The 27,168-nt window shown below is 45.4% G+C and overlaps 1 protein-coding gene across 1 annotated transcript in view; it reads right to left on the reverse strand.

Annotated features, from left to right (window-relative positions):
• LOC145337709 (ubiquitin-associated and SH3 domain-containing protein A-like) overlaps positions 1-27,168 on the reverse strand; it is a 169,569-nt gene that overhangs the window by 7,409 nt on the left and 134,992 nt on the right. Inside the window, exons 12-13 of the mRNA XM_080182540.1 lie at positions 20,265-20,365; positions 5,985-6,094 (exon numbers count right to left, since the gene is read on the reverse strand). Coding sequence (XP_080038666.1) covers positions 5,985-6,094; positions 20,265-20,365 — 211 coding nt within the window. The remainder of the gene's footprint in view (positions 1-5,984; positions 6,095-20,264; positions 20,366-27,168) is intronic.

Genomic DNA, 27,168 nt, shown 5'->3' on the forward strand with positions numbered 1-27,168 from the left:
AAGCAAGAATCTGGGTGCTCCCAGATTCCATACAAGGATTAGGGTACTCTTTCCCCTCCCTCCCCCTCCATGCAAGTATCAACCAACTTCTCCCCTCACAGGTATCAAATCTCCTCCCTCCGCAAACCCACCCCTCAGTCCAGTCTTGCTATTCCACCCCCCCCGCCCCAGCAATACGTAAGGGGAAGACCCCAGTGGGGCTGCTCAAAGCGTCCAGCCATACCAGATTTGAAATATCAGGGGGGAGGGGTAGGGCGTCACTCAGGCATGTCCCTCACCACCTATGGGTTATACTTATCTGTGCATCCAGCATGGTCGTCGCGACTGAATTCCGGTTTTGAACACTAGTCGTGATTTGCACCGGGATGATATCATTCCAGCTGGATGAAACGGTACGGAGAGTCATAAAGTTGTACAGCACAGAAAAGGCCCTTCGGCCCATCGAGTCTGTGCCGACAGTAACTACTGCTACAGTCGCACTAACCCTATTTTCCAGCACTTGTCCTATATCCTTGAATGTTATAATATTTCAAATGCTCAGCCAAATATTTTTAAAGGTTGTAAGCTTTCCTGCCTCCACTACCTGTCCAGGCAGTGCATTCCAGATTCTCACAACCCTCAGAATGAATTTTCTTCTCAAATCCCCTCTGAGTCTCCTATCCCTGACTCCAAAACTGTGCGTCTCATGATTGATCCCCTCAACCAAGAGGAACAGCTGCTTCCTATTCAGCCTGTCCATATCCCCCATAATCTTGTACACCTCAATCATGGCCCCTCAGCCTTCTCTGTGCTAAAGAAATCAATCTAAGCCTATTCAGTCTCTCTTTATAGCCCAAATGCTCCATCCCAGGGAGCATCCTGGTGAATCTCCTCTGTATCTACTCCAGTGAATCACATCCTTCCTATAGTGAGGTAACCAGAACTGCACAGAGTATTCCAGCCTAACCAACACTCTGTATGCTCCAACATTACCTCTTTGTTCTTATACTCAGTGCCACAACTAATAATAGCAAGTGCCCCATATGTCTTCTTAATTATTCAAAAATAGGCAAAATCTGGACAATATCAAGCTTGGGCTGACAAATAGCAAGTAACATTTGCACCTCTCAAATACCAGGCAATGACCACATTGATAATAAGAGACAATCTAACCACCAGCCTTTGACATTCAATGGTGTTACCATCACTGAGTCTCCCACTGTCAACATCCTTGGGGTTACCCTTGACCAGAAATTCAACTGGACTCACCAAATAAACACAGTGGCTACAAGAGCAGGTCAGAGGCTAGGATTCTTGACAAACATCAAGGTAGACAAGTCTTCAGGGCCTGATGGGATATACCCCAAAATACAGAGAGAAGCAAGAGAGGAAATTGCTGAGGCCTTGAGAGAAATTGCTGGGGCCTTGAGGGGAGGTCCCAGAGGATTGGAGAATAACAAATGTTGTCTCTTTGTTTAAGAAGGATAGCAAGAATAATCCAGGTAATTACAGGCCGGTGAGCCTTACACCAGTGGTAGGGAAATTATTGGAAAGGATTCTTCAAGACAGGATTTATTCCCACTTGGAAATAAGTGGACGTATTAGTGAGAGGCAACATGGTTTTGTGAAGAGGAGGTTGTGTCTCACGAACTTGATCGAGTTTTTTGAGAAAGTGACAACGATGATTGATGAGGGTAGGGAGTGGATGTTGTCTACGTGGACTTCAGGAAGGCCTTTGACAAGGTCTCTCATGGCACATTGGTGCAGAAGGTGAAGTCGCATGGGATCTGAGGTGAGCTGGGAAGGTGGATACAAAACTGGTAAGAAGACAGACGGTAGCAGTGGAAGGGTGTGTTTCTGAATGGAGAGTTGTGACAAGTGGTGTTCCTCAGGGATCAGTGCTGGGACCTTTCCTGTTTGTAATATATATATAAATGATTTGGAGGAAAATGTGACTGGTTTGATTAGTAAGTTTGCAGATGACGCAAAGGTTGGTGGATTTGCAGATAGTGCTGAGGACCACCAGAGGACACAGCAGAATATAGATCAGTTGGAGACTTGGGCGGAGAGATGGCAGATGGAGTTTAATCTGGACAAGTGTGAGGTAATGCATTTTGGAAGGTCTAACACAGATAGGAAGTATACAGTAAATGGCAGAACCCTCAGGAGTATTAATAGCAGAGGGATCTGGGTGTATAGGTACACAGGTCACTGAAAATGGCAATGCAGGTGGAGAAGGTAGTCAAGGAGGCATACGGCATGCTTGCCTTCATCAACTGGTGTATTGAGTTTAAAAATTGGCAAGTCATGTTGCAGTTTTATAGAACCTTAGTGAGGCCGCACTTGGAATCCAGTGTTCAATTCTGGTCACCACACTACCAGAAGGATGTGGAGGCTTTGGAGAGGATACAGAAAAGATTTACCAGAATGTTACCTGGTATGGAGGGCACTAGCTATGAGGAGAGGTTGGACTGGAGTGACAGAGGTTGAGGGGAGACCGGATAGAAGTCTACAAGATTGTGAGAGGCATGGACAGAGTGGATAGTCAGAAGCTTTTTCCCAGGGTGGATGAGTCAATTACTAGGGGGCACAGGTTTAAGGTGCGACTGGCAAGTTTTAAAAGAGATGTACGAGGCAGATTTTTTACACAGAGAGTGGTGGGTGCCTGGAACTTGTTGCCAGCGAGGTAATGGAAGCGGATACTGTGGTGACTTTTAAGAGGCATCTTGACAAATACACGAATAGGATGGGAATAGAGGGATATGGTCCCCAGAAGCATACAGAGTTTTAGTTAAGTCGGGCAGCATGGTCAGTGCAGGCTTGGAAGGCCAAAGGGCCTGTTCCTGTGCTGTAATTTTCTTTGTTCTTTGTTCTTTGAATACTGCAACGAATAACTCACCTCCTGATTCCCCAAAGCCTACCCACCGCCTACAAGGCACAGGTCAGGATTGTGATGGAATACTCCCCACTTGCCTGGATGAGTGCAGCTCCAATAACGCTCAAGAAGCTTGACACCATCTAGGACAAAGCAGCCCAATTGATTGGCACCACATCCACAGACATCCACTCCCTCCACCACCGATGCTCAGTAACAGCAATGTGTACTATCTACAAGATGCACTGCAGCAACAGTCAAAGATCCTTAGACAGCACCTTCCAAACCCATGACCATTTCCATTTAGAAGAACAAGGACAGTAGCTACCTGGGACACCTCCAGCTGCAAGTTTCCCTCCAAGCCACTCACCATCCTGACTTGGAAATATATCGCCATTCCTTCACAGTCACTGGGTCAAAATCCTGGAATTCCTTCCCTAATGGCATTGTGGGTCAACTCACAGCACATGGACTGCAGCGATTCAAGAAGGCAGCTCACCACCACCTTCTCAAGGGACAGCTAGGGATGGACAATAATTGCTGGCCAGCCACCGACGCTCATGTCCCACAATTAAATAACTAAAAAAACCTGTTGTGCTGCCTTCAGAGATCTGTGAATAAGTACCTCACGATCTATCTGTCCTCTGAACTTCCTAATGTCCTGCTATTCATTAAATACTCCCTTGTCTTATTACTTCTTCCGAAGTGCATCACCTCGCACTTATCAGAGAGGGTAGAAGTAGCAGCATTAAGCCTGCTAATGACATTCAAATTCATTATAATCTACGCTGATCGGGCAGATGCCCTTCCTGGGTATCATTAAACAAGGGGTGGGAAGATCGCATTCTGAAAGCCCGCTGGCACAAATCTGTCTTTAGCCTCCCTTGATACTTAGCAACCATTATAGGATTTGCATCAATAGCTAGTGAGGCCACTAAATCACAGTCATTGAATTTAAATTCCATGAGATATCATGTTGGTATTTGAAGTAATGTCCTGAGAACATGGGCTTGGATCTCTGGATTATTCATCCAGTGACATTATCACTATTCAGCAATGTAGAAAATTGCCTAGGGATATCATGTACACAAGAAAAAGGACAAATAAGAAGCAAAGAGTTGGCATAATGAGTCTTTTTCTGATGGGCAGTCAGTGACTAGTGGGTTCTGCTAGGAGCCCAACTATTCAAATTGTAAATTAATGATTTGGAAGAGGGAATTGAATGTATTATCTCCACATTTGCAGGTGATGCAAAGTTGGGTGGGAGGATGAGCTGTGAGGAGGATGCAGAGATGCTTCAGGGTAATTTGGACAGGCTGAGTGTGTGGGCATCTGCATGGCAGATTCAGTATAATGTGGATAAATGTGAGGTTATCCACTTTGGTAGCAATAATAGGAAGACAGATTATTACTTGAATGGGTTTAAATTGAGAGAGGTGGATACTCAATGAAGCCTTGGATTCCCTGTGCACCAAGTGAAAAAGTAAGCGCGCAGATATAGCAGGCAGTAAAGAAGGCAAATGGTTTGTTGGCCTCCACAGCGAGAGGATTTGAGTTGAGGGATTGGAATGTGTTGCTGCAATTGTACAGGGCATTGGTAAGGCCACACCTGGAGTATTGTGTGCAGTTTTGGTGTCCTTATCTGAGGAAGGATGTCTTTGCTATAGAAGGTTCACCAGGCTGATTCCTGGGATAACAGGTTTGTCATATGAGGAGAGACAAAGTCAGTTAGCATTATATAGATAGGTTGAGGGAGCTAGGTCTTTTCTCCCTGGAGAGACGAAGGATGAGAAGCGACCTGATAGAGGTTTATAAGATGTTGAGAGGTATAGATAGGGTGGATTGTCAGAGGCTATTTCCCAGGGCTGAAATGGTCGCTACAAGAGTACACAGGTTTAAGGTGCTGGGGAGTAGGTACAGAGGAGATGTCCAGGGATAAGTTTTTCACTCAGAGGCTAGTGGGTGAGTGGAATCGGCTGCTGTCGGTGGTGGTAGAGGCAAACTCGTTGGGGTCTTTTAAAAGATTTCTGGATGAGTACATGGGATTTAATGGGATTGAGGGTTATAGATAGGCCTAGCAGGTAGGGATATGATTGGTGCACCTTGTGAGCCGAAGGGCCTGTTTGTGCTGTAGTGTTCTACGTTCTATATTCACTAGAATTTAGAAAAGTGAGAGGAGATCTCATAGAAATAGGACTGATTCAGAAAGAACATTCCCAATGATGGGGGAGTCCAGGACTAGGGGCCGTAATGTGAAGGTAAGTGGTAGACCTTTCAGAACTGCGGTGAGGAGAAATTTCTTCACCCAGAGGGTGGTGAAGGTGCGAAATTCACTACACGGAACGTGGTTGAGGCCAAAACGTTGTCTGATTTCAAGAAGAAATTAGATATAGCTCTTGGGTCTAAAGGAATCAAGGGGGAACGGGGGATCAGGATATGGAATTCAATGATCAGCAATGATCAAAATAAATGGTGGAGCAGGAAGGCAAATACAATGTTAGCATTCATTTTGACAGGACTAGAATGCAAAAGCAGGGATGTTCTTTGTTCTTGTTCTGTGTATTCAGAGGCTGTGTAAGGCTGTAATCACATTTAGAATATTGCGAATAATTTTGGACTCCGATGTACTGTCCTTGGAGAGGGTCCAGAGGAGGTTTAATTGCACAAGAGAAGCCGGAGTGACACAGCAGATCCCCCGGTTTCCCTTACTACCTCCAGCTCCCTTCTTCTCCACCCCAATCCCTTCCTTCTGTCTCCCTTATCCCCTCCACTCATCTGCCTCCTATAATCATAAAATCATCTGCCTCTCTGCCTCTGCACCTCTGCTACCCCCTCCACATCCACTACAACTCCAGCTCTTACCCCCCTCCTCTCCACTCTGCCTTCCATTCCCCTCCGTCTTCTGTCTTTCCCTTGCCCCCTCTGTCCCCTCTCCCCACCTTCTTCCACTTTAGCCTCCCCTGCACCATTACCCATACCTTTCCCCCTCCCCATCAATCCATTTCTGGTGATTTAGATTTCATTGAACATCAGAATGTCTTTTCCAGATCACCCAGTGTTAACAAGAGCTATGGCAGTCGTCCCACCAGTACATTTGCTCCCTCCCAATATCTCAATTTGAAATACTTACCTTTCTAACCATTTGTACAAATTCCTTGAAGTCCTTCGGAGGCAAACCAAGCAAAGGACGCGTGCAGCAATCCAAGGTTGAAGAGTGAGCCACCAGCAGAATATTACCAACTGCAAGGGAAAATTAAAAGCTATTCGAGAAACAGATTAAGTTATTGCTTTGGTCATCTAACATTGAAAGGCACAATATTGAACGGAGAGATTAGCTGTGCAGGGCACGCTATCCATCGAATGCTAACGCTTTGGCTTATTTAGCAGAGCCTGTCTAAATTTTAGTCAAGCTAAGACTGTTAGGGTTAGGGCTGTTACTAGATAGGGTATGAGAGTAAAGGCAGTAAACTGCAGGTTTGATTTGATTTGATTTGATTTGTTATTGTCACATGTATTAGTACACAGGGAAAAGTATTGTTTCTTGCACGCTATACAGACAAAGCATACCATTCATAGAGAAGGAAGGGAGAAAGTGCAGAGTGTATTGTTACAGCCATAGCTAGGGTGTAGAGAAAGTTAACTTAATACGAGATAGGTCCATCCAAAAGTCTGATGGCAGCAGGGAAGAAGCTGTTCTTGAGTCGGGTGGTACGTGACCTCGGACTTTTGTATCTTTTTCCTGACATTCAATAGCATTACTATTGTTGAATCATCCATCATCAACATCCGGGGTGGGGGGTGCGGTTACCAGCAGCCAGAAACTGAGCTGGGCTAGCTATTTAAATATTATGGCTACCAGAGCAGATCAAAAGTTAGGATTCCTGTGCTGAGCAACTAACCTCCTGTCACACCAAATCCTATCCACCATCTACAAGGCAAGGTGTAACTGAGTACTCTCCACTTGCTTGGGCGAATGCAGCTTCAATAACACTCAAGAAGCTCAACACTATCTAGGGCAAAGCAGCCCACTTGATAGGTATCCCTTCCACTAACATTTAATCCTTCCACCACCAATGAACAGTGGCAACAATGTGTTTATCTACAAGATGCACTGCAGGAACTCACCAAAATTCCTTCAGCAGCACCTTCCAAACCCACAACCACTACCATTGAAGGACAAAGGCAGCAGATACCTGGATGTAACCCTCCAAATCACTCACCCTGACTTGGAAATACATTGCCATTCCTTCACCATCACTGGGTCACGATCCTGAAACTCCCTCCCTAACAGCACTGTAGGTGTATCTACACCTCCTAGACTGCAGCAATTCATAAAGGCTGCTCTCCACCATCTCCTCAAGGGCAACTAGGGTTGGGAATAAATTCTGGTCTCACTAGTGATGCCCATAACCTGTAAATGAATGATAAATAGAAAAATAGAAATTTTTTTTCTAAAATAGAAAAAATTTAGAGATGTAACAGGTTTTAAACAAGTAAGGAGATAATGGTGAGGAGAAGAAAGAACAAAAGGAAAGTTCAGTGATAGGCTGGGAAGCAGGAGAGATCAAATGGCAAAAAAAGAGCAATTGTGCAAGGCAAAAGGAGATGGTAACAAACACTGGACAAGTAGGAGATGCTGAGGTCAAAGGTGGGTGAGGTTTTGCAGGCCCAGGCAAGTCACGGGGGTTACAGATAGTGAGAGGGAAACCTCGAAAGCTAGTGAGTTTACTATCAAATAAATCGGTTGGACTTAAACCTGGTGTTGTCAGACGTTTTACTGTGTTTACCCCAGTCCAACGCCGTCATATCCACATCATGAGGTCAAAGGGGTCAGACTGGGATTGGGATAGACAATTAGAATGGCAAACAATTGAACAAAGAACAATACAGCACAAGAAATAGGCCCTTCGGCCCTCCAAGCCTGTGTCACGTATTGGTCCAACTAGACCATTTGTATCCCTCCATTCCCAGGCTGCTCACGTGACTATCCAGGTAATTCTTAAACGATGCCAGCGTGTCTGCCTCCATCACCCTACTTGGCAGTGTATTCCAGGCCCCCACCACCCTCTGCATAAAAAACGTCCCTCTGATATCGGAGTTATACTTCGACCCTCTCACCTTGAGCCTGTGACTCCTCATGATCGTCACCTCCGACCTGGGAAAAAGCTTCCCACTATTCACCCTATCTATACCCTTCATAATTTTGTACACCTCTATTAGGTCTCCCCTCATTCTCTGCCTTTCCAGGGAGAACAATCCCAGTTTACCCAATCTCTCCTCATAGCTAAGACCCTCCATACCAGGCAACATCCTGGTAAACCTTCTCTGCACTGTCTCCAAAGCCTCCACGTCCTTCTGGTAGTGTGGCGATCAGAATTGGACGCAGTGCTCCAAATGTGGCCTAACCAGCGTTCTATACAGCTGCAACATCAGACTCCAGGTTTTATACTCTATACCCCGTCCTATAAAGGCAGGCATGCCATATGCCTTCTTCATCACCTTCTCCACCTGTGCTGCCACTTTCAGGGATTTGTGAACTTGCACACCTAGGTCCCTCTGTGTGTCTATACTCTTGATGGCCCTGCCATTTATTGTATAGCTCCCCCTACATTAGTTCTTCCAAAATGCATCACCTTGCATTTATCTGAATTAAATTCCATCTGCCATTTCTCCGCTCAATTTTCCAGCCTATCTATATCCTGCTGCACTGTCTGACAACGTTCACAGCTATCCGCAAGTCCAGCCATCTTCGTGTCATCCGCAAACTTGCTGATCACATCAGTTACACCTTCTTCCAGATCATTTATATATATCACAAATAGCAGAGGTCCCAGTACAGAGCCCTGCGGAACACTACCGGTCACAGACCTCCGGCCGGAAAAAGACCCTTCGAGTGCTACCCTCTGTCTCCTGTGGCCAAGCCAATTCTCTACCCATCTAGCCACCTCTCCTTGAATCCCATGAGCCTTAACCTTCTTAACCAACCTGCCATGAGGGACTTTGTCAAACGCCTTACTGAAATCCATATAGACGACATCCACGGCCCTTCCTTCGTCAACTGTTTTTGTCACCTAAATTGGAAGCTCACAGCAATATGCCGTAAAATCACAGAACAGAAGCACAAAAGACCAGTAGAATCTTTGAGTCTGTACTGATTCTTTTGAAGAACAATCCAGTTAGTTCTATTCCCTCACTCTTTCTCCATAAACCTGATGTGGAGATGCCAGCATTGGACTGGTGTGGGCACAGTAAGAAGTCTCACAACACCAGGTTAAAGTATAACAGGTTTACTTGGTAGCACGAGCTTTCAAAGTGCTGTTCCTTCATCAGGTGAGTGGAGAGTTGGGTTCACAAACATGATATATATAGACACTGACTCAATTGCAAGATAATGGTTGAAATGCGAGTCTTTACAGGTAATCAAGTCTTTATAGGTACAGACAATGCAAGTGGAGAGAGGGATAATGACAGATTAAAGAGGTATGAATTGTCTCAAGTCAGGACAGTTAGTAGGATTTTGAAAGCCCAGGCCAGATGGTGGGAGTTACACATAGTATGACATGAACCCAAGATCCCTGTTGAGGCTGTCTTCATGTGTGCAAAACTTGGCCATCAGTTTCTGCTCAGCGATTCTGCGTTGTGTGTCTTGAAGGCCATCTTGGAGAATGTTTACCTGAAGATTGGAGGCTGAATCCCTTTTGACTGCTGAAGTACTCCCCGACAGGAAGAGCACACTCCTGCTTGGTGATTGTCAAGCAGTGTCCATTCGTCCACTGTCTTGGCATCTGCGTGGTATTGCTGATGTACCATATCTCAGGACATCTTTTTCCTGCAGTGTATCAGATAGACAACATTGGCCAAGTTGCATGAGAATGTACCGTGTTCCTGATGGGTGGTGTTCTCACATGTGATGATGGCATCCATGTCGATGATTCGGCATGTCGTGCAAAGGTTGATGTGTCAGGGTTGTGTGCTGTCGTGGTCACTGTTCTCCTGAAGATTGGGTAGTTTGCTGCGAACAATGGTCTGTTTGAGGTTGTGCGGTTCTTTGAAGGCAAGTCGTGGGGGTATGGGGATGGTCTTGGTGAGATGTTCATCTTCACTGATGGCGTGTTGAAGGCTTCGAAGAAGATGTTGTAGCTTCTCCGTTCCGGTGAAGTACTGGATGATGAGGGGTACTCTGTTAGCTGTGTCGTGTGTTTGTCGCCTGGGAAGTCAGTGTGGTTTTCACTGCGATGCGTTGGAACTATCAGTCAATGAATTGAGTGCCGTATCCTGTTCTTATGAGGGTGTATTTCAGTGTCTGTAGGTGTCTGTTGTGCAGGGGATGGCTTCTTTAACGTGTTTAGGGTGGAAGCTGGAGAAGTGAAGCATTGCGAGGTTATCCTTGGGCTTGCAGTGCAATGAAGTGATGAGGTGATAGTCCTTGATGAAGGGTCGAAATGTTGTGGCCCAGGAAGAAGCAGATGAGTTGTAGAATTGCTTCTGGAGATTAGCGGTTGTTGGTGTTGAGTACTGAGGCAGTTGCAACAATGTTGTCATCGTGGGGGATGCTGGTGTGGAGTGCCAACACATCCATTGTGATGAGGAGTGTTCCTGGTTCAAATGCTCCATGGGTGCTGCGTTCCTGAACAAGTGTGTAATGTAGCTGGTGGTTCCTTGTACAATGAGTTTCAGGATGCCTTTGATGTAGCCAGAGAGGTTCTCATACAGAGTCCCATGGCCTGATACGATAGGATGGCTGGGAGTGTTGGCCTTGTGTATCTTTGGGAGGCTGTAGAGATCGCCAATGCAGTGAGTATGTGGGATGAGAGCACGGAGGGTGATCTGAAGGTCCAGATCAAAGGTCCTGGTCAGTGTGTTGAATTGGCGGGTGTGTTCTTTGGTTAGATATGTGGGTAAGTGTCTGTAGTGTTCCTGGTTGTTCAGTTGTCAGTTTACTTCTTTGAAGTAATCCATTTTGTTCAGTATGACAGTGGCTCCTTCTTTGCTGATTTAATGACAATGTTGCGGTTGGTCTCGGGTGTGCGGATGACTTATGTTGTGCTTGGGTGACATTTAGGGCCGTCTTTTGAGTGCGGCTGATGAATCTGGCATTGACTCATCCCCTGACGGCTTGGGTATACATGTCAAATCAAGGGCAGCAGCTTTCCAAAAGGGTCCAATTCGACTCTTTTCTCTTTGGTCGCTGCACCGTGGATCTCTCTGTCAGCTGTTCCAGTTCATTGGCTGTCTCATTGGGTTTGCTGTTGGGCTCTTGGGGTTTGTGGAAGAACTCCCAGAGCTCCGAGTTGGAGATCTCTACTGCCTCGCAAAGGTACACAAGGCCAACACACCCCGCCGTCCCATTGTGTCAGGCAATGGGACTCTTTGTGAGAACCTCTCTGGCTATGTCAAGGGCATCCTGAAACCCAGCGTGCAATGAACCCCAGCTTCTGTCGCGATGCTACGGACTTGTAACAGAAATCCAGCGCCCACGGAGCAGTTGAAACAGAAACACTCCTCATCACACTGGATGTCTTAGAACATAGAACATTACAGCGCAGAACAGGCCCTTCGGCCCACGATGTTGCGCCGACCAGTTAAAAAACAATGACCCTCTAACCTAAACCAAACCCTTTCCATCCATAAACCTATCCACGGATCTCTTAAACACCCCCAAACTAGGCGCATTTACAACTGCAGCAGGCAGGGCATTCCAATCCCTCACCACCCTCTGGGTAAAGAACCTACCCCTGACATCCGTCCTATAACTACCACCCCTTAATTTAAAGCTATGCCCCCTCGTGCTAGCTTTCTCCATCCGAGGAAAAAGGCTATCACTATCCACCCTATCCAAACCTCTAATCATCTTATATGTTTCAATAAGGTCCCCTCTTAGCCGCCTTCTTTCTAACGAAAACAACCTCAAATCCCTCAGTCTCTCCTCATAGGACCTCCCCTCCATACCAGGCAACATCCTGGTAAACCTCCTCTGCACCCTCTCCAAAGCCTCCACATCCTTCCTATAATGTGGGGACCAGAACTGCACACAATACTCCAAGTGCAGCCGCACCAGAGTTTTGTACAGTTTCAACATGATGCTGCGGCTCCTAAATTCAATCCCCCTACCAATAAACACCAAGGCACTCTACACCAGCATCCCCCATGACAATGGCATTGCTGCAACTGCCTCAGTACTCAATGCCAACAACTGCCAATCTCCACATGCAATTCTACAACTCATTCGCTTCATCGTGGACCACACCGTTTTCGCCTTCAACAACCAGTTCTTCATCCAGTCACTCAGAACAGCCCTGGGGACTAAATTCACACCTCAATGTACCAATGTCTTCATGCACAAGTTTGAACACGATTTCTTCACCACACAGGACCTTCAACTGATGCTATACACTAGACACATTGATGACATTTTTTTTCCTTTGGATTCACAATGAAGAATCACTTGAACAACTGCATGATGATATCAACAAGTTCCATCCCTCTATCAGACTCACCATGGACTACTCTCCAGAATTGGTTGCACTCTTGGACACACGCATCTCCATCAAGGATGGTCACTTCAGCACTTCACTGTACCGCAAGCCCATGGATAACCTCACAAGCAAATGATAGGAAGAGACAGCTGGGGTCAAGTGAATCCTTTGAGGAGTATAGGAGATGTAGGAGTACACTTAAAAGGGAAATTAGGAGGGCAGAAAAGGGACATGAGATAGCTTTAGCAGAGAAGGTAAAGGAGAATCCAAAGAGATTTTACAACTATTTTAAGGGCAAAAGAGTAACTAGAGAGAGAATAGGGCTCCTTGAAGATTAACAAGGTCATCTGTGTTTGGAATCACAGGTAATGGGTGAGATCCTAAGCAAATATTTCTTGTTGATATTCACTATGGAGAAAAAATGGAAGCCAGGGAACTCAAGGAACTAAATAGTGATGTCTGAAAAAGTGGTCCACATTACAGAATATTCATCAGTATTTACTGTGGAGAAAGCCAGAAATGGGAGAATGCATATCGGGGAACAAATAAATTGCTGAGGAACTAAATTCATACTTGATTTGTGTGTTCCTTTGTGAAGACTGAAACAATGTGCCAGAAGCTGGGAGATAATACTGCAACTTTATAAGACTCTTGTCAGGAGATAATGCTGCAACTTCATAAGACCCTTGTCAGGAGATAATGCTGCAACTTTATAAGACCCTTGTCGGGAGATAATGCTGCAACTTTATAAGACCCTTGTCGGGACATAATGCTGCAACTTTATAAGACCCTTGTCGGGACATAATGCTGCAAATTTATAAGACCCTTGTCAGATCCCACTTGGAGTACTGTGTGCAGTTCTGGTCGCCTCACTACAGGAAGGATGTGGAAGCTATTGAAAGGGTGCAGAGGAGATTTACAAGGATGTTGCCTGGATTGGGCAGCATGCCTTATGAGGATAGAACTCAGAACACTACAGCACAAACAGGCCCTTCAACCCACTAGTTGCGCCAATCACTTGCCTTCTGCAGGCAAGCCAGTTCTGGATCCACAAGGCCAAAGCCCCCTGGATCCCATGCCCTCTCACCTTCTCAAGAAGTCTTGCATGGGGGACCTTATCAAATGCCTTGCTGAAGTCCATGTAAACCACGTCTACCGCTCTTCCTTCGTCAATGTGTTCAGTCACATTCTCAAAGAACTCAACTAGGCTCGTAAGGCACGATCTGCCCTTGACAAAACCATGTTGACTATTTCTGATCATTCTAAACTTCTCCAAATGCTCATAAATCTTGTCCCTCAGAAGCCTCTCCATCAACTTACCAACCACTGAGGTCAGACTCACCGGTCGGTAATTTCCCGGGCTATCCCTGTTCCCTTTCTTGAAAATAGGAACCACATCTGCAATCCTCCAATCCTCCGGAACCTCTCCCGTCTCCATCGACGACGCAAAGATCATCGCCAGGGGCTCTGCAATCACTTCCCTCACCTCCCACAGTAACCTGGGGTACATCCCATCCGGTCCCAGCAACTTGTCTATTTTGATAGAGTTTAAAAGTTCTAACACATCCTCTTCCTTAACATCCACATACTCAATTTTTTCAGACTGCTGCAAACCTGTAGTACAACCTCCCAGATCACTTTCCACCGTGAATACCGAGGCAAAGTACTCATTAAGCACCTCTGCCATTTCTTCCGGTTCCACACAGACTCTTCCCCCTTCACTTTTTATAGGTCCTATCCCTTCTCTTCTCATCCTTTTACTTTTTACATATTTGTAGAAGGCCTTGGGATTCTCCTTAATCTTACCTGCCAAGGCCTTCTCATGACCCCTTCTGGCTCTCCTAATTTCCTTTTTAAGCTCCTTTCTACTAGCCTTATACTCCTCTAGATCCTTACCATCTCCTAGCTCTCTGAACCTTTTATACATCTTTCCTTTCTTCCTGACTAGGTCCACCACAACCTTCGTGCACCACGGTTCCCGTGCCCTACCAAAACCTCCTTGTCTCATCGGAACGTTATCGTGCAGAGCTCCAGTCAAACATTCCATGAATATCCGCCACCTTCCTTCTGTACTTTTCCCCAAGAACGCCTCCTTCCAGTTTATTTGTCCAGTTATCTGTCTGATGTCTTCATATTTCTCCTTACTCCAGACAAACACCTTCCTAGCCTGCCTGATCCTGTCTCTTTCCAGTGCTATCGTGAAGGAGATAGAATTATGATCTTCATCCCCAAGATGCTCTCCAACCGAGAGATCCGACACCTGTCCTGATTCATTAGCCAGCACCAGGTCAAGTACAGCCTCTCCTCTCTTAGGCTTATCCACGTACTGTGTCAGGAACCCCACCTGAACACACCTAACAAACTCCTCCCTATCCAAACCCCTTACGCTTGGGATATTCCAGTCGATGTTTGGGAAATTAAAGTCTCCCATCACGACAACTCTGTTATTACTAGGTTGAGGGAGCTCGGTCTTTTCTCCCTGGAGAGACGAAGGATGAGAGGTGACCTGAGAGAGGTTTATAAGGTGTTGAGAGGTATAGATAGGGTGGATTCTCGAAGGGTATTTCCCAGGGCCGAAATGGTCGCTACAAGAGGACACAGGTTTAAGGTGCTGGGGAGCAGGTACAGAGGAGATCCCCTGGTCCGGATGGGATTTACCCCAGGATTCTCTGGGAGGCAAGAGAAGTGATTGCAGAGCCTTTGGCTCTGATCTTCAGGTCGTCGTTGGCCTCTGGTATAGTACCAGATGATTGGAGGTTAGCGAATGTTGTCCCATTGTTTAAGAAGGGGAACAGAGACTTCCCCGGGAATTATAGACCAGTGAGTCTCACTTCTGTTGTGGGCAAGGTTTTGGAAAAAATTATTAGGGATAGGATTTATAGTTATTTGGAGAGTAATGAGTTGATTGGAGATAGTCAGCATGGTTTTGTGGCGGGTAGGTCGTGCCTTACTAACCTTATTGAGTTTTTTGAGAAAGTGACCAAAGAGGTGGATGGGGGTAAGGCAGTGGACGTGGTGTATATGGATTTTAGTAAGGCGTTTGATAAGGTTCACCATGGTAGGCTTCTGCACAAAATGCAGATGTATGGGATTGGGGGTGATCTAGGGAACTGGATTAGGAATTGGCTAGCGGATAGGAGACAGAGGGTAGTGGTTGACGGTAAATATTCATCATGGAGTTCGGTTACAAGTGGTGTGCCTCAGGGATCTGTGTTGGGGCCACTGCTGTTTGTGATTTTTATTAATGATCTGGATGAGGGTATAGTTGGGTGGATCAGTAAATTTGCTGATGACACCAAAGTCGGAGGTGTGGTAGATAGTGATGAAGGGTGTCATAGTTTGCAGGAAGACTTAGACAGGTTGCAGAGCTGGGCCGAGAGGTGGCGGATGGAGTTTAATGCAGAGAAATGTGAGGTAATTCACTTTGGTAGGAATAACAGATGTGTCGAGTATAGGGCTAATGGGAAGACTTTGAATAGTGTGGAGGAGCAGAGGGATCTAGGTGTATGTGTACATAGATCCCTGAAAGTTGGGAATCAAGTAGATAAGGTTGTTAAGAAGGCATACAGTGTCTTGGCATTTATTGGTAGGGGGATTGAATTTAGGAGTCGTAGCGTTATGTTGCAACTGTACACAACTCTGGTGCGGCCGCACTTGGAGTACTGTGTGCAGTTCTGGTCCCCACATTACAGGAAGGATGTGGAGGCTTTGGAGAGGGTGCAGAGGAGGTTTACCAGGATGTTGCCTCGTATGGAGGGGAGATCCTATGAGGAGAGGCTGAGGGATTTGGGGTTGTTTTCGCTGGAAAGAAGGCGGCTAAGAGGGGATCTTATTGAAACATATAAGATGATTAGAGGTTTAGATAGGGTGGATAGTGATAGCCTTTTTCCTCTGATGGAAAAATCTAGCACGAGGGGGCATGGCTTTAAACTAAGGGGGGGTAGTTATAGGACAGATGTCAGGGGTAGGTTCTTTACCCAGAGGGTGGTGAGGGATTGGAATGCCCTGCCTGCTGCAGTTGTAAATGCGCCTAGTTTGGGGGCGTTTAAGAGGTCTGTGGATAGGTTTATGGACGAAAAGGGATTGGTTTAGGTTAGTGGGTCATTGTTGTTGTTTTTTTTTTAACTGGTCGGCGCAACATCGTGGGCCGAAGGGCCTGTTCTGCGCTGTAATGTTCTATGTTCTATGTTCTATGAGATGTCGGGGTAAGTTTTTCACTCAGAGGGTGGTGGGTGAGTGGAATCGGCTGCCATCGGTGGTGGTGGAGGTGAACTCATTGGGGTCTTTTAAGAGAATCCTGGATGAGTACATGGGATTTAATGGGATTGAGGGTTATACATAAGCCTGGTAGGTAGGGATATGATCAGCACAACTTGTGGGCCGAAGGGCCTGTTTGTGTTTTAGTGTTCTATGTTCTTATTTACATCCTTCCTATAATTAGGTGACCAAAACTGTACACAATACTCTGAACTCGGCCTCACCAATGCCTTATATGACCTTATCATAACACTCCAACTTTTATACTCGATACTCCGATTTATAAAGGCCAATATAGCAAAAGCACTCTTTATGACCCTATCCACCTGTGACATCACTTTTAGGGAATTCTGTACCTGTATTCCCAGATCCCTCTGTTCATCTGCCATCTTCAGAGTCCTACCATTTACCCTGTACATTCTACTTTGCTTTGTCCTTCCAAAGTACAATACCTCACATTTGTCTGCATTAAATTCCATTTGCCATTTTTGAGCCCATTTTTCTAGTTGGTCCATATCCCTCTGCAAGCTTTGAAAACCTTCCTCACTGTCCACTATACGTCCAATCTTTGTATCATCAGCACATTTACTGAACCAATTTACCACATTATCATCCAGATCATTGATATAGATGACAAACAACAATGGATCCAACACCGACCCCTGCAGCACATCACTAGTCACAGGCCTCCACTCAGAGAAGCAATCCTCCACAACCACTCTTTGGCTTCTTCCATTGAGCCAATGTAAATCCAATTTACTACCTCCCCATGTATACCTAGCGACTGAACCTTCCTAAACTTCCCATGAGGGACCTTATCAAAGGCATTGCTAAAATCCAGGTAGACAACTTCCACCGCCTTTCCTTCATCCACATTTCTGGTAACCTCCTCGAAAAACTCTAATAGATTGGTCAAACATGACCTACCACACACAAAGCCATGTTGACTCTCTCTAATAAGTCGCAGTCTACCCAAATATTTGTAGATCCTATCCCTTATCACACCTTCCAATAACTTGCCAACCACCGACGTCAAACTTACTGGCCTGTAATTTCCCGGATTTCTTTTGGAACCTTTTTTAAACAATGGAACAACATGAACCACCCTCCAATCATCCAGCACCTCCCCCGTGCACACTGACATTTTAAATATGTCTGCCAGGGCCCCTGCAAGTTCACTACTAGCCTCCCTCAAGGTCTGTGGGAATACCCTGTCTGGACCTGGGGATTTATCCACTCTGATTTGCCTCAAGAAGCCAGCACCTCCTCCTCTTTAATCTGTAAATGTTCCATGACCTCCCTGCCTGTTTGACCTATTTCCGTAGACTCTATGCCTGTTTCCTCAGTAAATACAGATGCAAAAAACCCATTTATTATCTCCCTGCTCTCTTTTGGTTCCATACACAGTCTACCACTCTGGTCTTCAAGAGGACTAATTTTATCCCTCACTATCCTTTTGCTCCTAACATACCTATAGAAGCTCTTGGGATTTTCCTTCACTCTATCTGCCAAAACAACCTCATGTCTTCTTTTAACCCTCCTGATTTCCCTCTTAAGTAGCTTTTTGCACTTTTTATTCTCCTCGAGCATCTGATCTGTTCCTTGCTGCTTGTACATTTCATACAACTCTCTCTTCCTCTTAACCAGCGTTACAATCTCCCTCGAGAACAAGGTTCCTTATTCCAATTTACTTTGCCTTTAATTCTGACAGGAACATACAAATTCTGCACTCTCAAAATTTCTGCTTTGAAGGACTCCCACTTTCCAGGTATGGATTGTCCTATTTTAGCCAAGTTCTCTGGAGTTTAGAGGAATGAGGTGATTCAATTTAAATCTACAAGATTTAATCTGCCATCCTTACCTGGTCTGGATTATATATGGGTTCAGATTCACATCAATGTGGTTGACTCTCAACTGTCCCTCTGAAATCGTCCAGCAAGCCACTCAGTTCAGGGGCAACTAGGGATGGGCAATAAATGTGGCCAGCCAGTGATGCCCATGTCCACATATGAATAAGAAAAGAAATTCTGAGGGGCATGATAAGGTAGCCACCTAGCTGGAGATTCTACAAAACTGATGCAGTCTTAGGGGAAGAGGATGATCATTTAGGACAAAATGTCTTCATGCAAAGAAGTTGTGAATCTTTAGAATTCTTTCCAACAGAGGGTCGCCTGACCCTAATTGCCACTGAGAAGGTGGTGGTGAGCTGCCTCCGTTGGTCGCTGCATCCATGTAGTTATGAATGTGAGGTTTAGGGCGAAGGCTAACATGATTGTGTCGCGAGAGTGAGTTGAGTTTGCAGTCTGATGTGAGTGTGAGTTATAGGTTAGGGTGAGTACATTGTGAGGGTAAAGTTTCAATGAAAGTCATGCTATGAGAGATAAGGGTGAAGTGAGGGAAATTTCCCTGTTGCAAGATATGGTGATCAGAGGTAGTGCCAGGCATTAGAACAAAAAACAAAGAAAATTACAGCCCTTTGGCCCTCCATGCCTGCCCCGAACATGCTGTCTGACTGAACTAAAACTCCCTACCCTTCTGGAGACCATATCCCTCCATTCCCATCCTATTCATGTATTTGTTAAGACATGCCTTAAAAGTCACTATCGTATCTGCTTCCTCTACCTCCCCCAGCAGCGAATTCCAGGCACCCACTACTCTCTGTGTAAAAAATTTATCTCGTACATCGTCGGTCCATCAAGTCATTACCGATGCATGAAAAGCCCGAACAAAGAACAATACAGCACAGGAAACAGGCCCTTCGGCCCTCCAAGCCTGTGCCGCTCATGCTTCCAACTAGACTATTCGTTTGTATCCCTCCATTCCCAGTCTGTTCATGTGGCTATCTAGATAAGTCTTAAATGATCCCAGTATGTCTGCCTCTACCACCTTGCTTGGCAGTGCATCCCAGGCCCCCACCATCCTCTGTGTAAAATACGTCCCTCTGACATCTGTGTTAAACCTTGCCCCCTTCACCTTGAACCTATGACCCCTTGTGTTCGTCACCTCCGACCTGGGAAAAGGTTTCTCACTGTTCACCCTATCTATGCCCTTCATAATTTTATACACCTCTATTAGGTCGCCCCTCATCCTCCATCTTTCCAGGGAGAACAACCCCAGTTTACCCAATCTGTCCTCATAGCTAAGACCCTCCATACCAGGCAACATCCTGGTAAACCTTTGCTGTACTCTCTCCAAAGCCTCCACATCCTTCTGGTAGTGCGGCGACCAGAACAATACTCTTAAGGATTCTGCCATTTACTGTATATTTCCCATCTGTATTAGACCTTCCAAAATGCATTACCTCACATTTGCCTGAATGTCAACCCAGCCTATATAAGTAATCTTTCACTGCCATGTTTATCAAGAATTGAGCCCTAGCTAAAAATATTTAAAAACTATACCTCTACTGCTTTTGAAGGAAGAGAGTTCAAATGATTCATTACCCTCAAAGAGAAAATATTCCCCTAATCTCCATCTTAAATGGTCTTATTTTTAAACATGATCCCTATTTCTACTATCTCGCACAAGAGGAATCATCCTTTCCACATCCATCCTGTCACCAGCCCTCAATATCTTTTTCATGTTTCACTGTTCTTTGTGGAATATTACACAATGTTCCTTAAACAATCAACATGTTGTAATCAATTTTGAATTGGTTTGTTCATTGTTTTGATTACCTTCATCCCCATTGACAATCGCTGTCACCACTGAAGAACACCTATTAACGTAATCTTCATATGATTCTGATGGAATCAGATTGGAAACAGGAACATGGGCACTACAGACAAGAAGCACAAATGTTTACATCTTTGTAAATGCATCATTAATAATTCTATGAAAAGACATCTGGGTCTTGTGCAGCAGGCTGCACCAGGCTTGGTACTTTGGCTGAATGATTTCATCACAGAATTAGTTCCTGATCTTAGCAAGGCAGAGGTTTCTGAGTAAATCACTGCCACTCTCACATAATGTTACAGCAGAGATCAGAGAGAGGTGGAGCCACAACTGGGAGAAAATATTGAACGAAGATTTACATGTGTGATCCATACAATGGTTCTTACCTGTTCAAAACAATCATAGAGAAGGCAATGGCCTAGTGGTATTATTGTGAGATTATTAATCCAGAAACTCAGCTACTGTTCTGGGACCTGGGTTCGAATTCTGCCATGGCAGAAAGTGGAATTTGAATTCAATAAAAAATATCTGGAATTAAGAGTCTACTGATGACCATAAAACCATTGTCGATTGTTGGAAAAACCCATCTGGTTCACTAATGTCCTTTGGGAAGGAAATCTACTATCTTTACTCGGTCTGGCCTACAATTGGTTGACTCTCTTTCCTCAGGCAACTAGAGATGGGCAATAAATGCTGGCAGTCCAGTAACACCCATGTCCCACGAATGAATAATAAAAAAATCTGTTAATAAATTGGAAAAACTTTCTGACGCTCCCTGGCAGTAATTTAAGAGAGTGCCCTTTAACTTGTGTTAAATAAATTGCAGGAAAGCACCTTTGTGATCCTGTATCTTTGAAAGGATCACCAGGAGAAGGAGGTAGAAGGGGGGGAGGGGTAGCATTATTAGTCAAGGACTGTATCACAGTGTCAGAGAGGAAGTTTGATGAGGACTTGTCTGTTGAGGTAGTATGGGCGGAGATTAGAAATAGGAGAGGAGAGGTCACCCTGTTGGGAGTCTTTTATAGACCTCCTAAAAGTTCGAGAGAAGTTGAGGAAAGGATTGCGGAGACAATCCTGGTTAGGAGTGAAAGTAATAGGGTAATTGTTATGGGGGACTTTAACTTTACTAATATTGATTGGAATTGCTATAGCTCTAGCTCGTTAGAGGGGTCAGTTTTTGTACAAAGCGTGCAGGAAGGTTTTTTGACTCAGTATGTAGATAGGCTAACTAGAGGTGAGGCTATATTGGATTTGGTGCTGGGAAATGAGCCAGACCAGGTGCTAGACTTGGAAGTTGGTGTGCATTTTGGTGGTAGTGACCACAATTCGGTTACGTTCACCTTAGTGATGGAAAGAGATAGGCATGAACCTCGGGTCAGTAGTTTTAGCTGGGGGAAGCGTAATTATGAGGCTATTAGGAGAGAATTAGGAAGCATAGAACATAGAACATTACAGCGCAGAACAGGCCCTTCAGCCCACGATGTTGCGCCGACCAGTTACAAAACAATGACCCACTAACCTAAACCAATCCCTTTTCGTCCATAAACCTATCCACGGATCTCTTAAACGCCCCCAAATTAGGCGCATTTACAACTGCAGCAGGCAGGGCATTCCAATCCCTCACCACCCTCTGGGTAAAGAACCTACCCCTGACATCCGTGCTATAACTACCCCCCCGTAATTTAAAGCCATGCCCCCTCGTGCTAGATTTCTCCATCAGAGGAAAAAGGCTATCACTATCCACCCTATCTAAACCTCTAATCATCTTATATGTTTCAATAAGATCCCCTCTTAGCTGCCTTCTTTCCAGCGAAAACAACCCCAAATCCCTCAGCCTCTCCTCATAGGACCTCCCCTCCATACCAGGCAACATCCTGGTAAACCTCCTCTGCACCCTCTCCAAAGCCTCCACATCCTTCCTGTAATGTGGGGACCAGAACTGCACACAGTACTCCAAGTGTGGCCGCACCAGAGTTGTGTACAGTTGCAACATAACGCTGCGACTCCTAAATTCAATCCCCCTACCAATAAACGCCAAGACACCGTATGCCTTCTTAACAACCTTATCTACTTGATTCCCAACTTTCAGGGATCTATGTACACATACACCTAGATCCCTCTGCTCATCTACACTATTCAAAGTCCTCCCGTTAGCCCTATACTCGACACATCTGTTATTCCTACCAAAGTGAATTACCTCACACTTCTCCGCATTAAACTGCAGAGATTGGACTAAGAGATTACAGGGACTGGGAACGTCCGAAATGTGGAGTTTTTTCAAGGAGCAGCTACTGCGAGTCCGTGATAGGTATGTCCCTGTCAGGCAAGGAGGAATTGGCAGGGCTAGGGAACCGTGGTGCACTAAAAAAGTTGATTCGTTGGGTAAAAAGAAAAAGGAGGCTTATGTTCGGATGAGACTTGAGGGCTCAGGTAGTGCACTAGAAAACTTTAGATTGGCTAGGAGGGAGTTGAAGAGTGAGTTAAGAAGGGCTAAAAGAGGACATGAGAAGACTTTGGCTGATAGGATTAAGGAGAATCCTAAGGCGTTCTGTAGGTATGTCAAGAACAGAAGGTTGGTTAGGGCAAGATTAGGGCCAGTTACAGACAGCAGAGGGAAGTTGTGTGTGGAACCGGAAGAGATTGGAGAGGCATTGAACCAATATTTCTCTTCGGTGTTCACGCAGGGGGACATGAATATAGCTGAGGAGGACACTGGGTTGCAGGGGTGTAAAATAGACAGTATTGCAGTTGATAAGGGGGATGTGCTGGATATTCTTGAGGGTTTGAAAATAGATAAGTCCCCTGGTCCGGATGGGATTTACCCTAGGATTCTCTGGGAGGCAAGAGAGGTGATTGCAGAGCCTCTGGCTCTGATCTTCAGGTCGTCGTTGGTCTCTGGTATAGTACCGGAAGATTGGAGGATAGTGAATGTTGTCCCATTGTTTAAGAAGGGGAACAGAGACTTCCCCAGGAATTATAGACCGGTGAGTCTTACTTCTGTTGTGGGCAAGGTTTTAGAAAAAATTATTAGGGATAGGATTTATAGTTATTTGGAGAGTAATGAATTGATTGGAGATAGTCAGCATGGTTTTGTGGCGGGTAGGTCGTGCCTTACTAACCTTATTGAGTTTTTTGAGAAAGTAACCAAAGAGGTGGATGGGGGTAAGGCAGTTGACGTGGTATATATGGATTTTAGTAAGGCGTTTGATAAGGTTCACCATGGTAGGCTTCTGCAGAAAATGCAGATGTATGGGATTGAGGGTAGTCTAGGAAATTGGATCAGGAATTGGCTAGCAGATAGGAGACAGAGGGTGGTGGTTGATGGTAAATATTCGTCATGGAGTTCGGTTACGAGTGGTGTGCCTCAGGGATCTGTTTTGGGGCCACTGCTGTTTGTAATTTTTATTAATAATCTGGATGAGGGTATAGTTGGGTGGATTAGTAAATTTGCTGATGACACCAAAGTCGGAGGTGTGGTAGATTGTGAGGAAGGGTGTCATAGTTTGCAGGGAGACTTAGACAGGTTGCAGAGCTGGGCCGAGAGGTGGCGGATGGAGTTTAATGCGGAGAAGTGTGAGGTAATTCACTTTGGTAGGAATAACAGATGTGTCGAGTATAGGGCTAACGGGAGGACTTTGAATAGTGTGGATGAACAGAGGGATCTAGGTGTATGTGTACATAGATCCCTGAAAGTTGGGAATCAAGTAGATAAGGTTGTTAAGAAGGCATACGGTGTCTTGGCGTTTATTGGTGGGGGGATTGAATTTAGGAGCCGCAGCGTCATGTTGCAACTGTACACAACTCTGGTGCGGCCGCACTTGGAGTACTGTGTGCAGTTCTGGTCCCCACATAAGAACATAAGAACATAAGAAATAGGAGCAGGAGTAGGCCATCTGGCCCTTCGAGCCTGCCCCGCCATTCAATAAGATCATGGCTGATCTGTCGTGGCTCAGTTCCACTTTCCCGCCCTCTCCCCATAACCCTTAATCCCCTCTCTTATCAAAAACCCATCAACCCGCTTCTTAAAAATATTTAGCGAGGCAGCCTCCACCACTTCAACGGGCAGAGAATTCCAGAGATTCACCACCCTTTGAGTGAAGAAGTTCCTCCTCAACTCCGTTCTGAACCGCCCCCCCTTTATCTTGAGGCTGTGCCCCCTAGTCCTACTGTCTTTTTTGAGCGGGAAGAGTCTTTCCACCTCTATCCTATCCATCCCATTCATCATCTTATACGTCTCAATGAGATCTCCCCTCATTCTTCTAAACTCTAACGAGTACAAGCCTAGTTTATTCAGCCTCTCCTCATAGCTCAACCCCCTCAACTCCGGTATCAGCCTAGTAAACCTCCTCTGCACTCCCTCCAAGGCCAAAATATCCTTGCGCAGGTGCGGCGCCCAAAACTGCACACAGTACTCCAGCTGCGGCCTCACCAATGCCCTATACAGCTGCAGCAAGACCTCCCTACTTTTATATTCAATCCCCCTCGCTATGAAGGCCAGCATCCCATTCGCCTTCCTGACCACCTGCTGCACCTGCAGGCTGGGTTTTTGCGACTCATGCACAAGGACCCCGAGGTCCCTCTGCACCGTCGCCTGCTGCAGTTTTTCGCCACGTTACAGGAAGGATGTGGAGGCTTTGGAGAGGGTGCAGAGGAGGTTTACCAGGATGTTGCCTGGCATGGAGGGGAGGTCCTATGAGGAGAGACTGAGGGATTTGGGGTTGTTTTCGCTAGAAAGAAGGCGGCTAAGAGGGGATCTTATTGAAACATATAAGATGATTAGAGGTTTAGATATGGTGGATAGTGATAGCCTTTTTCCTTGGATGGAGAAAGCTAACACGAGGCTTTAAATTAAGGGGTGGTAGTTATAGGACGGATGTCAGGGGTAGGTTCTTTACCCAGAGGGTGGTGAGGGATTGGAATGCCCTGCCTGCTGCAGTTGTAAATGCGCCTAGTTTGGGGGCGTTTAAGAGATCCGTGGATAGGTTTATGGACGAAAAGGGATTGGTTTAGGTTAGTGGGTCATTGTTTTTTAACTGGTCGGCGCAACATCGTGGGCCGAAGGGCCTGTTCTGCGCTGTAGTGTTCTATGTTCTATGTTCTAATTGTTGAGCAACATCTGAAGGAAGCGTCGATAGAAATTAGTCCACAACACTTGGTTGGAGTAAATTCCTTCCGCTGTGCTTGATAAATCTCCCTCAGCATTTCTACATAGAACATAGAACATTACAGCACAGTACAAGCCCTTCAGCCCTCAATGTTGTGCCGAGCTGTGTCCAATCCCAAGATCAAGCTATTCCCTCCCTATCATTCTGGTATGCTCCATGTGCCTATCCAATAACCGCTTGAAGTTCCTAAAGTGTCCGACTCCGCTATCACAGCAGGCAGTCTATTCCACACCTCAGCCACTCTCTGAGTGAAGAATCTATCTCAGACATCCCTCCTATATCTCCCACCATGGACTTTATAGTTATGCCCCCTAGTAACAGCTACATCCACCCGAAGAAATAGTCTCCTCACGTCCACTCTAGCAATCCCTCTCATCATCTTATAAACCTCTATTAAGTCGCCTAAGTTTCTAATGTGAAACTCATCAAATTATAGACTATTCAGCGCAGAAAGATCTTTCATTCACAATCCTACTGTATCTGTTCAAACTAGGAAAAAGTTCATCAATAAATGTAATTTTAAAACATACAACAGCCATTGGAAGAGCACAGTTAAATGTATAAACATAAGAATTAGGAGCAGCTCATTCGTCCCCCTCAAACCTGCTCCATCATTTAAGGAAATCATGTTTAATTTTTATCTCAATTCCACCTTCCCCTCATTCCCCATATACCTAATAACTCTTTAGTACCCAAGAAGCTATCTCAGCTTGGCACAGACTCAACAATCGAACAACTGGAAGGACAAATCTGAAGGTTCGCAACCTTGAGTGAAGAAATCTCTTCATTTCAGTTTGAAATGACTGACGTCTTATCCTGGGACTCTTCAATATGGAGGAACAGTCTCTCAGCATCTAGTCCTTCAAGCCCTCTCAGAATCTTATACGTTTCAGTAAGATGTTTAAACAGCAGAGTATAAACACATCCAAAGATATGCAGGTTAGGTTGATTGGCCATAACAAATTGCCCCTCGGGGCAATTGGGCTTAGAGTCATAGAGGTTTACAGCATGGAAACAGGCCCTTTGGTCCAACTTGTCCATGCCACCCTTTTTTTTTCAAAACCCCTAAGCTAATCCCAATTCCCACATATGGCCCATATCCCTCTATACTCATTATACCCATGTAACTATCTAAATGGTTTTTAAAAGATAAAGTTGTACCTGACTCTACTACTACCTCTGGCAGCTTGTTCCAGACACTCACCACCCTCTGTGTGAAAAAATTGTCCCTTTGGACACTTTTATATCTCTCCCTTCTCACCTTAAACCTATGCCCTCTAGTTTTAGACTCTCCTACCTTTGGGAAAAGATATTGACTATCTACATTGTCTATGCCCCTCATTAATTTATAGACCTCTAATAAGGTCACTCCTCATCCTCCTACACTACAGAGAAAATAGTCCCAGTCTATTCAGCCTCCCCTTATAACTCAATCCATCAAGTCCCGGTAGCATCCTTTGGTCTGTTGCCGTGCCACGTACTAATGAGTTGAGGAACAGGGAGAGAGTGCAGATTAACATATGGCTGCAGGGATAGTGTAGGAGAGCGGGTTTCATTTACTTGGATAATTGAAGTACATTCTGGGGAAGGTGGCACCTGTACAAACAGGACGGTTTGCACCTGAACCAGAGGGGACTAATATCCTGGGAGGGAAATTTGCTATGGCTCTTCAGGGGAGGTTTAAACTAATTGTCAGGGGGATGGGAAAATGAGCTGTCGGCCAAAAGCCAGTGTTGAGGGC

Source organism: Carcharhinus amblyrhynchos, unplaced genomic scaffold (genome assembly GCF_965287045.1).
Source record: "Carcharhinus amblyrhynchos unplaced genomic scaffold, sCarAmb.v2.hapA scaffold_65, whole genome shotgun sequence".
In the NCBI taxonomy this organism is placed as follows: Eukaryota; Metazoa; Chordata; class Chondrichthyes; order Carcharhiniformes; family Carcharhinidae; genus Carcharhinus; species Carcharhinus amblyrhynchos.